The 12,442-nt window shown below is 35.4% G+C and overlaps 1 protein-coding gene across 2 annotated transcripts; it reads right to left on the bottom strand.

Moving 5' to 3' along the window:
* Nucleotides 1–8,587: 8,587 nt before the first annotated feature.
* On the bottom strand, nucleotides 8,588–11,105 carry LOC145590978 (thioredoxin-like 4, chloroplastic). Of its 2 annotated transcripts, XM_081647362.1 has the most exons (4): nucleotides 10,950–11,105; nucleotides 9,840–10,484; nucleotides 9,634–9,687; nucleotides 8,588–9,009 (listed from the first exon to the last, which is right to left on the bottom strand). In XM_081647362.1, the coding sequence occupies exons 2-4, from the start codon at nucleotides 10,308–10,310 to the stop codon at nucleotides 8,878–8,880; spliced, it is 657 nt and encodes a 218-aa protein (XP_081503488.1). In that variant the 5' UTR covers nucleotides 10,311–10,484; nucleotides 10,950–11,105; the 3' UTR covers nucleotides 8,588–8,877. The 2 variants fall into 2 exon arrangements, with proteins under 2 accessions (XP_081503488.1, XP_081503489.1); XM_081647363.1 differs by lacking the exon at nucleotides 10,950–11,105 and having other exon boundaries at nucleotides 9,840–10,489.
* Between the last annotated feature and the right edge of the window lie 1,337 nt (nucleotides 11,106–12,442).

The following is a 12,442-nucleotide window of genomic DNA, read 5'->3' as shown; positions in this document are numbered from 1 at the left end:
ATAGGTGAATTGGTATTTCATGAGAATTGATAAGATGGATATTTGTTTGGAGGAGGAAAAAAAATATGGAGGAAGTGAGACTTCAAATGAACTTTAACTTCTAGATTCTCACGTCCAACAAAACATCGGAGGTAAATTACCGAGTCTCCCACTAGAAAACCAAAATTCATATCTAGCTACATTCAATGAATTTGGACAAGTTGGAGAAGTCATGATTAGAACTTGTATCCAAAAGTAAGAACACCTTCGCATGATTAGAACTTCTACCCAAAAGTAAGAACACCTTCGCACAAAAAAAAAAGTTTCAATCCAAAATGGTACTTAAATTCTACTCTGTGTGATTTTTCTTTTTATGTACATGATCTAAACATAGCTAGCCTTAGTACATCATACATTCATACTCTGTATGATTTTTCTTTTTATGTGGAGAACAGAATTAAGTTTCTTATTACTATGTATTAGTGGAAAAGAGTATTCAAAGACACATCAATCATGATTGCTTGATTAACGTTTTTTTTTTTTTTTGATTGTTGTTTATTTGTTTGAGTAACGGAATATTAATGTCATCCCTTTAACTACTGCTTGGGTTGTCCCCATTTCTACAACCCCACAACCTTAAATCCTTAATTGTTTGAATTTTCATTGGTGTATACTACATTTGATTCGCTAGTCATAGAATTTGTTCTAGCTTCTACACCATAATGAGTATTTATGAGAGTATGAGACTAATAGGAAATCGACTAAATCTTTCTAAAAATAAGCAACTACTCCGTACTAATAACATGAGATAGGTTCTTTAAAAAAAAAAAAAAAATGAAATAAGCAATGGCATCATCATTCTCCAATTACTTCATTACCACACTTAATAAATGCAAAACTAGTACCTAAAAATAAGGAAGTACGGAATACTATCTTTCATCAACAATCATAATTTGAAGCACTAGAGAGTGAGGGATAGCTCAAGTGGTTAGAGCTTTCTTCCCAATTCCAGGAAATCTTGGAATCGATTTTCACTTCCGGACTTGTGGCTCTCTAAACACCAAAAAAAATTGAAGCACTAATCCAACACTAATGACATGTACCCCACCACCAGCTATCACACGTGAAGCCGCGGCAGCACGGGAAGTACCCGGTGAAAAATCCACAACTCTTTCCGGCTCCAGGGCACCACGAACAAGTGCTATAGAGCAAACTCCAAACACATTCAGAATTTGGGCAACAATCTTCATCCTTGTTGCAAAACTCGTTGACAACTTTGCACCCGTCGTCGAGTGCCTCTCCTACTAGGGTTGTGTCTGACTCAAGCATGATATTCGAAATTGGAAAATCAGTAGCATTTTCACCGGTTGTTGATGGGGAAATTCCCTGTTTCTCATGGTGAGAAACAAAATTTGTTTCTCATGATGGCATTTTCGTGAATAAATCAACAACTTTTTCAATATTGTGGGCTCTACAGTTGAATAAAGTTGAAAAAATTGTTGATTTATTCACAAAAATGCCCCCATGAGAAACGAATTCGTTTCTCACGGTGAGAAACTGGGGCTTCCTCTTGTTGATGCAGTGAAAACTATCACAAGGATACCAATTGTAAGCAAGAGAACCTCTACATAATTTTTAGACTTCATTTTTGTTACTATCTATTCTATTACTCCGTATTCTATAGTGTAGTACTACTTAACCGTATTATTTTCGATTTGTTGCTCCTATCAACCTTTTTATAACGTTCAAAGTCAATATCCAACGTAATTTAATAATTATAAGTTGATAACCCTTGCTAATTAAATCAATAATAGATCCAAAAATTAAAGATTGGATCCAACAGTTGACATTAGTAGATGCTTCAGTCATTGACCCGATCATTGCAAAGTCTTTTATACGTAGTAATAGTTGAGCATGTGACACGTATTGGGATATTCATTGACTGTATATTAGTATATAGGGCCTTGGTAATACGGAGTATTAGCTTTTGGGCTTTGTTTAGGCATGTAATTTATTTAGTGTGTTACTAATCCAGCTTGTTTGGTGGAGAACTCATCTTGTAAATATAAATCCTATCAACTACATTTGCTTGGGATTAGAGTGCCTCCTTCACCTCCTCTCTAATCTCAGACGTTGATCAGCAAAGTTGGACAGGCTTAATCTCTGTGAAGTATTGGTTTGATAGGGTCATTTTTTGAGGGTAAATTTACCACAAGTCCACAACTATATTACAATAATGTTTGTAGTAGTAACATTTGTTGGAGTTATTCATTAATCAATCCCCATAATACTACTCCAAGTCTAGGTTTTTTGTTGTTGCTTCAAAAGATAAAAAAATCATCTTTTTCCTTATTGCATAAATTGATATTACATATCAATTAGTTGACTTTATCATCTCAATTTCCTCCTAGCCGTTACACAAATTGATACTATACTTGGAAGGCTCATTCTTTGGCATGGAAATTAAAGGGAAAATATTGATTCTCATTAACTTAGGAGGAGCATGCATGTTGCCGTGAGAATGGGTGGGTTCATGATATTGATTAATCAATTAATATGCATGGGAGGTAATTAGTGGACTTTCAATTTCCTCCACCTAATCGTAATATAAGCTAAATGCATGCATAGATATCACTTGATTAGTGGAGCAAGATGATCCTTTATAGTTGATTTCCGTGAGTTTGTAATACCTTCCATAATTTCATGATTTTGGAGTTGTATATAATTGAGGCCTTTGTACTTCATTCGGACACACAAAAAATTACATACTACATACTATTCTTTACTCTAAAAATGATACACAATACTATAGTCTCTAATTGTTGGGCAATGTTCAAAGTGTTCTCAATCTAGCTCTTCGTGGTACACCGTAGAGTTGGAGTCGTGAATCCCTGGAGGTCGGTTACTACGAGTCCGTGTGTACTATGCGGGGCAAATTCGACTTTAAGGCAGTGATTTATTGTCACGCCATGACAATTTCAAATAATCCGTTCTAGTTTTATCCTCTAGTAGTCATACAATATTATTCTTTAGTAGTTATACTTCTTACAACATCATGTGGAAGTAGATCAATGACAGCCTGAGAGGTTAGCACTAAAGGGAACATGTCAATTTTAAAAGTCTGGACAAACAAATATGAGTACTTCAATCCGTTATTAATAGTAGGATAAAGTCAAGTCAAGTCAACTCTTTTAAAATGTAATCGTAGCATCTTAGACGACAGTTTGGGTGATAACATAACAACAGTTGAGGAAGAAATAAAAAAATTTCTTCAGCACAGTCAAAATGATTCTATTAGCAAATAGCGTTTAGATACATTCAATGTATCTAGATAAGTCATGGTCAGAAGTTATATCCAAAAGTAAGAAAACCTTCACTTGAGTAGTGGGTACTCTCAGATTTATGAAATAATTATTCAACTAACATACGCATGAGACGATGTTATTGTCTTGCATACTTGAATATGACATGTAGAAGGAAATTGTAAGGGGGGATTGATGATCCACATCTATATAATTTCCTCATCTCTTTTGTAATCCAACCTCCAATGAGGATCCTTGACCAAAATGAACTACTTAAATTGCTACAGAGAATCAATTATCAATCATCAATCAATCAATAACTATATACTAAAAGACACACCAGCAATAACACGTTTCATCTCCTGGTGTCATCTTCTGGTGTGTCTTTTAGTTTTGATTTTTTTTTTTTTTTGGTTAAAATTTATTTAATGTAAATTTTTAATAAGGTAAATAAAGATTGGCTAAAATGTAAATAGCCTTAATTATACTAAATCAATATAGCAAGAGTTTATTTTATAAAAAAACAGACATATATTAGAACTTAAACAACCGTGTATTATTGTACGGGACCTAACCTAGTTATATGAATAAGGAACAAGCCTAAAGTTTATAAAGTTTTCCATTTTTTGATCACTTTGGCATTTCATCCTCATTAAATAAGTCAAAGTGTAATTAACAAGATGATAGGTTATCAACATGGACTAATTTCTACTTCACTTCAAAAGTTCTAAGGTTGTCCGCGTATAACTCCGTAACAACTTTTTTTAGAAAAATATTATTCCGTAGGATGTTGTAACGATGATATGAAAATGTCAAGATTTTGTACTAGGAATCTTCGCATATTATAATTATGCTACGTAGTTCTTATTACTTTGATGACTGTTTTTTGTGATTATTAGCTACATTAAAAAATGGTGTAAATATGTGGTCATTTTATGAAAAGTATGTTGCCATTTGTTTTTTTGGTAGGTACCCTTTAATCCTTTATATTTCCTCTTTATGAGGTATATCCGTATGTATTACTCAACCTCAACGTATTCTTCTAATTCAATATTCAATCCAAGAAGTAAAATTCCAAGTTTTGGAATATTTTACTTTATAAAGTTTCAAAAATTTCCTAAAATTTTTTGGCAATTTTTTTTTCATCAAGGGCACTATGTTGTGCATTGTGAGAAGTGGAAAATAGTATTTAGTTTCGACAATTTATCTCTTTCTTTTTAATTTTTGTCTTTATAAAAAAGGTGATTGGTGGATAAAAAGAAATCGGTTTTGGTTCTTGTCCAGTATATAGGATGGTCTTGCATACTTGATTATTAGAGGTAGGAGGAAATTATAAGGGGAGGTCGACCCAATCTATGTTTTCCTCCTCCCTCTAGTAATCTAACCTTCCTATGCATTGGAGAGGATCCTTTACTGAAGTCACGGCTTAAGTTGCCGTGGAGAAGTATATGAACAAGGAACTTTAAATAGATGCAGCAAAGGAGAGGACATTTTCTATTTTAGCTTCATGTTCATGTCCTTCTCCACGGCAAAAGGCATGCCTAGGTAAGTCTATTATGCATCCGAGTGTATATGTAAGAGTTTTTACACATAAATTATATGCAATTAAATAAATAACTTAAGGATTCGATTTGGCATTGCTGTGGTTTTCTGTTTTTTGGTTTTTTGTTTTTTAAAAGTATATGATACATGTCCCATCATGAATCAAAAATTATATAAACTTATTAAAATCACGATAATTTTGAAAACTGACAACAGAAAAGTAAAAACACCATTTTCTTGTTTCCTGTTTTTGGTTTTTGGTTTTCAAATTAACAGGAAACTGAAAATAAAAAATGATGCCAAACAAGCCCTTAGATAGAAAATGTACATTTTTTATTTTCTTTGACAAGCAGTGTAGTGTATATGTTCATAATGATTGTTTAATTTTCTAAACAAATTATTTCTGATCATTTCTACAGAGGATTAAACTGATTCCATGTTACTCGTTAACAGAAGAAAAAGAGAGCTTGGGGCATTGAAGAATCGCGCTAATGCTAGGGCCTCGGATCAGCAGATTAATATGTTACAAAAAATCAACACTTTTGTTTAGTTAAGGTCTGAATCAGAGAAACAAGAAGTTACCCTGAACGAGCATCATCAGAGTCGTAATCTTCCATTTAGAAAAAAAGTACAATTGCAAATTTTCTGTTGATACAGAGCTCTGAAGGATGTCACATTGACCGGCTTCTTGTCTTTCTATTACTTCGGCCTTGCAGCCTATCAAATGAAGTTCTATGCCTACGAAGAACAGATGAATTTTGCCTTTATATTTTACTTGTCTATATAACATAGTTTCTGTAATTTAATGCTCTGGCATTTTGTATCTCCCCAATCAGTAACTATATAAACTGTGCTCCCTCCATTCCAAACAAGTGTATTGTTTCGCGAAAAGCTACTAACAGTAAGGCAACATGCCAACATTAAATCAAAGGGATTACACACTACCCTCAAAGGCTGAAAAAAAAAAAAAAGTATATATTAATCAAACAAATGATCTTGTAAAAAATGTCAATTACTCTCCAAACCCTGCCATTTTTAACCCATTTATGGGATTGTAGACATCTGATTGCATCTCCCTTAAAACCAAACCCAGAAATGAATATCTTTCACATCATTTGATTATCGAATAAGGTAAAATGTTGAAGAGTCACGTGAATTCTTTTGTTTTCTAAAAGTTTTAATAAAAATATTTCTTTTTGTTTTTAAAAATCTTTCTTTTCGTATCCTATTTATGAAAAATGTCCAATCCAATTTAGTTTGGTCCATAATATGTGTCTAATAATTGTGTAGTTGGATGGGCTTGAAAAGACCTTTTCAACGATATATTATAAGCCCAATTCCGATGAATAATGGGAAAGTTATGGCCAAAATACTAAATTGGATCTGAAATGAGTTTTATATACGGCTCAATGATTAAGAGGAGGACCTATTAATTACTATTCCTAAAGTCATTAGGATTGATTTTGATCCTCTAGAATAATCTAGAAGGTTCTTTCAAATTCTAGTGGGATTAGGATTGATAATAATATCTTTTAGAGAAATAAAGAGTTTTTATTTGGAATAAAACAAGTGTTTCAAAAGATAAGTACGAACGTTAATTAGTCTAATTTAATTAGATTAAGGATTCCGTACAATTTTGAATTAACGCGTTCACCATCGCCAAACGACAACCATTGCGCAACGATGGAAGTAATTTTACTCCAAATCGAATTCGATTTTTTTCTGATCATTTCGGGACTATTTTCTCTATAAATAGGGTTCTTATTCCCCGTTTTCAGATCATCAACAATCATCTAATTCTTTCTCTCTAAAAGTAATAGCTTCTTCTTTCCTTCTTTCTCTTGCTTTCTAAGTCTAGCCTTTTCAAAATACAATATTCCTCATTCACGAGACTTAGACACACCTTACCAAGCTCGAAGTTGTCTTCGCCCTAGACGTAAAAGGTTGATAATTTCTGAGGGTTTGGTCTCAAATCCATATTTTAATTATTTAACTTAACTGTTTGATTTAATATTTTCCTTGAAGTTACCAATGTGTGTATTGTTTTGATAGAAAGAGATACGAGACAACAAAGTAAGTAGTTTTGCTATATCTTTAAAAAGCATGTTTATATTATATGAATTCCTAGTATCATGTTAGAATGTTATTTAATGCTTTATAGTATCATGTTTAAGCTGCTTCCTATTTTCTTCTATCGTGTTAGTATCATGTTAGGGCTACATCTTTGATCTTTAATGTTTAGTGACATGTTAGGATTTATTATTAATCTTATTAGTATCATGCCTAGGATCTTGCTAATATTATTATGCTTTGTTGAGCTTGACATTATTATGATTTGTTGTTAATTATTATTATGTTGCTTAATATTATTGTTATTGCTTGATCACGCCCCCTCTTGCAGGATTAAAGGGAATCTGTACTTGTAATCATGCTTAATAAGATAATTAATAATTTTATTTAGGCTAATCTGATTTTAATTAAGTGATTGCCAATAATGGTTTTGTTTGTGCATTAATATTCAACCAACATAGATTAAACAGATTTAAGATTAATATATTGATTGTATGTTAGTCAGAAAACGCACATGAATATGAGAAGAATAAAAGTAGAGGTTTATTTTTAGGGTAGGTTCAATCTCTTTTAGGTTGGATTTGCACCTTCATCCCCGAATATCCAGTCATGGTTCCAAACCACTATGAAGTTAGCAATCTCATTGATCGTGAAGAGGTGTAACCTTTACCCTGTGAACGGTTTACAAGTTCCTAAAACTTGTTGGCAACACTTTTGCTCTACCTTCCTTTCCTTTGGACGCCACCATGCTTAAGTGTATGATCACAGTGGGCTCAAGTGTGAAATGCTTGAAATATTCCCTACAGGAATCCAAACCTTTTTCACCCTTTAGAATGTAGAAAGTAGCTTACCTTTCAAGCTTTCTTATATAAAGGTGTAAAGACACAAGCCTCCAAGGTCGAGTTGAAATCTAGGTTGGCTCAAAGCTGCCGAGCTTATATTCATCGAATAAAACAACACTTTGTATACTCAGCCAGTTAGCCCGTATACCCCAAAATAAACAGGGCCAAGTGCTACAGAAGCAAGTTAGGTTTGGTTACAGCTAGGCCTGTTCATCGGTCCAAGACTGGACCGACCCGGATTGGACCGAAGACCGAAAATTAGAATTTTAAGAACCGAAGACCGGACCGATTAAGCTAGGACCGAATCCGGATCGGACCGAAAGAATCGGTCCGAAACCCGGACCGGACCGCTTTAGACCGATTTAAGACATTTTTAAAAAGGAATACTAAATTTTTAATAAAGTAATGGAAAACACGAAAAAAGTAAAGGAAAAATTATATTTTAACGTCATTTTTACGTCTTTTTTTATATGTTTAGTACAAAAAAACTTATAAAGTTAAAGTTTTCTAAGTTTATTAAGGATAATTTTAACCATTATTTAAGGTTTCACGCATATTTTTAATAAAAAAATCGGTCCAGTCCAAGACCGGTTTTTATAGGGTTTTGGACCGGACCAGACCAAAGATCGAAGAAATGAATTTCTAGAACCGAAGACCGGACCGATTAATTCGGTCCGGGTTTGATCCGGGGCGGTCCGGTCCATTTTTCGGTCCGGACCGATTTATGAACACCCCTAGTTACAACTGCATTTAAGCAGAGTTCCGTTCGTTTAAGAATTTCCTTAACAGTACATGCTTCAAAAGTTTTCTAGAAACTTCTAAGGACAAAAGATTTAAAAAAACAAACACTGGTAACAACATTATTCAAACAAATTATCACACCATTCGCTAGGATTATAGAGTTTGATTAAACAACATAGTCTCCTAAGTATGAGTGTATGAATAACTAATTTGGAAAGGAAAAAGAAGGGGAAGGGTCAAGACAGCTTCCCTGAAGTTCATGTCCCAGGCTATGAGTGTCTCTATATTTATTGCCAAGCAAAGACTTCTAAATCGGTAATTTATACATTCACTCCAAACATCGGCTAGCCAATCTGTATCACCAATAATGTGTATAGACAGAAATACAGCATTTGAAGGGACTAGTTTGTACTCTCTTGAGGTGCAGGAGATAATGAATACTTATAAATTGCCTCCGTGATCCTCTCTTTGTCTCTGGTAGGAAACGCTTCCAGCAAAACCCCGTTTTTGTAGAAGTGGAATAGTGGCACTGTCTGCATTTGAAAAGAACCATTCTATCATTATCAGCATGAAAATGTCTGGGGTAACAGGTTAGGTGTACGTGTAAGGATTTGTTCATTTCACCATATACAGTTAAGTTTCAGGAATGATAAATCTCAGGTAAGAACCAATAAGTTCCAAAGGGGCAGCTAGAGTTCAACTCACGACTTTAGTTCAAAGAAGTTCAAATAAGGACTAATGAAACTTGTATCAGTGAAAACAATAAGGTTTATACAGGGAAAATCCCACCATATTGATTGTTAAGCATGTGGCAAACTATAGAGTTTGCCTGATAAAATAGACTGCCGATTAATTGAACTTATTAAGGGACTCGAGAATTTGTTGTCTACATCTGTAAAAAGGTTTATCAATTATGCAAACATGCCATCTTTAATTCAAGAACTTCCAGATGCAGGCAGTCTCACCCTATAGACAGAGATAGCGACAACAGTAGTACAACTCTATGAGCAGACTGTAACAAATGCATCGTATGTAAAAAGTGACTTTACTTTGTACTGAACCTAATCCTTATTAAAAACTTAAAGAGATCAGAATGAGATATATGCATGATCAAGCTGAAAGATGCAAGCAGAGAGTAAAGGGAGCCAGTTATTCACCTTGATTCTAAGTCGTTCAGCAACCTCTGATTGCTCATCATATTCGTCTAACACCTGGAGTACATGGCAGCATAGATACAGACTCAAATCAAGTAATCAACCACTAAAATCTCTTTTGATAGAAAATGATAGCAGAAGACTAAATAAGGACAACTAAATAATGAAATATTGCAAGATCAAAACAAAATAGTGGACTGAGTGCTCACATTATGCTTTAAGAATATGACAGGAACATCATCATCACCAGAAGCTTTGCAGAGTTTAGAAAAGCCTTGCTCGATGTACTTGCAGCTGCCACAAGAAGTACGATAAAAGTCCACCACAACCAAAGTACTCTTCTTCTTGGCCTTCTCTAAAATTCTCAAGAACTCTTCATCAGTATAGAATTCTCTGACACACTCGACAGGGCACAGATCTTCTTCTTCATCCTCATCAAGTATAACATCTTGATTTTCATCGGTGACAGACTTCAATGATTGCTGCTTAATACTCGAGCCATTGATCACGGAAACCACACCTACAAACCCATTAAAAATAGCTGGATTTCTAGGCCTAGACACAAATATTGAGGAAGTTCTGAAATCGAATTGCTCGTTACAGTAGTTCCTCAAATGAATTGGTGATCTATACGTACAACAATTGTTACACAGACCCAATATGGATCCTACTGTTGGCATTGTCTAAGAATATTGGCAATTATAAGTTGCTAATACTAATGATGTGTTTACAATAACATTTCAAATAATAACTTCCTAAAATCGATACAATTATGAAGCATGTAACCGAGCTACAATCAGAACAACCCGATGCATTTTTATAAAAGACGGCCTTCAAGGGGCTTCAAATATGATCTGCAAAATGATGCCATTCATTCTGTGCATCAGATGTGAGGAACCTTATACATAACAAAACCCACTAATGGGGTCGGCTATATGAACCAAAAATTTATCTTCTATAATCCGTAAACTAGAAATTAAAAGGCTACATACAATTGAAAAACATATACAGTATGCATCACTAAAATAAAAGGCAACTTAATAGGTGAAATTGAAAAATATAGCAGAAATTCAGATTATTTTCAAATGGGTATATTTTATTTCTATTCAAAATGAGAAAAAATCTAGTAATTCAAAATAGATATTATGACTTTGTTTCATTTGTATATTAGATTTGGATTTTCTCATAAAATAAAACACTTTAAATCCTGTACAGTAATTCATTCAATACAATTTGCGATCACTAATACAAGTAACAATACATACATCAATGAAATTAAATTTTTTTAAAAATTATTATAAAAAAATAAAGGAAAATACCTTAAAGCAGGGCAGTGTAATGGTTGGATTAGAATGGTGGTTCCCGCGCACGAGATAGAGTTTGTAACGAGTGATCAGCAACAAATCAAAGTTCAAAGGGTTTATAAATATCGCCTTATCCATTTCTCTCTTATTGACTTTCTTTTTCTTCATTTTCACTTTGGTCCAATGTCCCATCTAGGGTTGTTAATGAACCGAGACTGTGAATTGTTCCGGTTTTGCTCGGTCAAAGCTCAGCTCGGCAGGGCTCAATTCGAGTTCGGATGTGGCTCGAAAAGTTCGCAAGCGGCTCGAATTGTTTTTTATAAAATAAATATTATACGGTTTTTTTTTTTTTTACAGAGTGTTTGGGTCCAATTTATCTAATAGGGTCTGGTCCCTAAATGACTCAATTTAAAGCCCAATGTTAAAGGTTCAACTCTCCATTCCATGTCAAGTCAAGTCAAGGTCCAAGTCTATATTGCAGGCCCATTTGGCTTAGGCCCATTCCTCCAATTATGCAAAGGTATAAAAGTCATCAATTGTATCACTTCACAGGGATATTCACATATAGCCTCAAACAATTTATTCTCTTGCATAGCTTTCTCTCCTTAAGCACTGTTTGACTTTGGCATCGGAGGGGCCTTCCTCAGCGCAACCCCCGAGGCCAGTTTACATGTGTTTGTTGTGCAGGAAGCCCTCGGCCCAACATTCTTTGGATCGAGTTAGTCTTCATCCATTTCACAGGACCTTCGGCAGGGTCCCATTGTTTGTACCCGAAACAATTTTGGCGTCGTCTGTGGGGAAGACTTTCCAAAATCTTTAAGCCGATCTCAATCTTGCTCTCACCTTAGTATCAATGGCTAAGAACAACAAGAACAAAAAGTCCGAAAGTGGCCCTTCTCCAACTAAGAAAGGTCGCATGGGAATGACGTCGGGGAAGAGGCCCTTAGACCCTCCTTCTCCGTCGCCGTCGCCTTCCCCGAGTAGGCAATCCTCCGGGGAGGCCAGCTCGGGAGGGGCATCTCAAGGGGGATCTCAATCTCCCTCCATCCGCTCTCAGCATAGGACGAGTCCTCCTCGGTCCAGTGCTGCGGCTCAGTCCAACCTTAGGACTCAATCTAATGCTCGAAACAAGCCTTTGAGTATTCATTCTCGTTCCCAGCCGAGGACCCCTTTAACGGGGCCCAATTCGAAAGAGGTAGCGAGAGCCCTTGCAGTACTCATGGACGCCATGAGAGCCCAACTCATGCCACCCCCGCGCGACCGAACCCCTCCGCAAACAAGGAATCAGTGGAGGAGAATCGATCAAAAAGGGGGAAAGCCCTCTTCTCTAATGGAGCTGGCTGGCGAATGGGAGGAGGACACTTGGAAAACCGAGCGAGAGAAAGAAAGAAACTCGCATTATTTCAGGGAGTCCAACACCCAAGCCTACCAAAGCAACAAAAGCAGCAGTTCTGCCTCTCGGCCAGAGACTCCCCGTCGAAGCGTTTATGACCGTCTCGGCGTAAGGG

Source organism: Chenopodium album, chromosome 18 (genome assembly GCF_948465745.1).
Source record: "Chenopodium album chromosome 18, dcCheAlbu1.1, whole genome shotgun sequence".
NCBI classification, from domain to species: Eukaryota; Viridiplantae; Streptophyta; class Magnoliopsida; order Caryophyllales; family Amaranthaceae; genus Chenopodium; species Chenopodium album.
The sequence above is the reverse complement of the archived record's forward strand: the minus strand, read 5'-3'. Positions and strand labels throughout refer to the sequence as shown.

Excerpts from the sequence above, each read along its gene's own strand:
- LOC145590978 (XM_081647362.1), bottom strand. The coding sequence starts at position 10,310 with ATGCCAACAGTAGGATCCATATTGGGTCTGTGTAACAATTGTTGTACG. Across the intron at positions 9,688-9,839 it reads TCATATTCTTAAAGCATAAT|GTGTTAGACGAATATGATGA; the intron begins GTGAGCACTCAG and ends CATGTACTCCAG. Across the intron at positions 9,010-9,633 it reads CTGAACGACTTAGAATCAAG|ACAGTGCCACTATTCCACTT; the intron begins GTGAATAACTGG and ends TTTCAAATGCAG.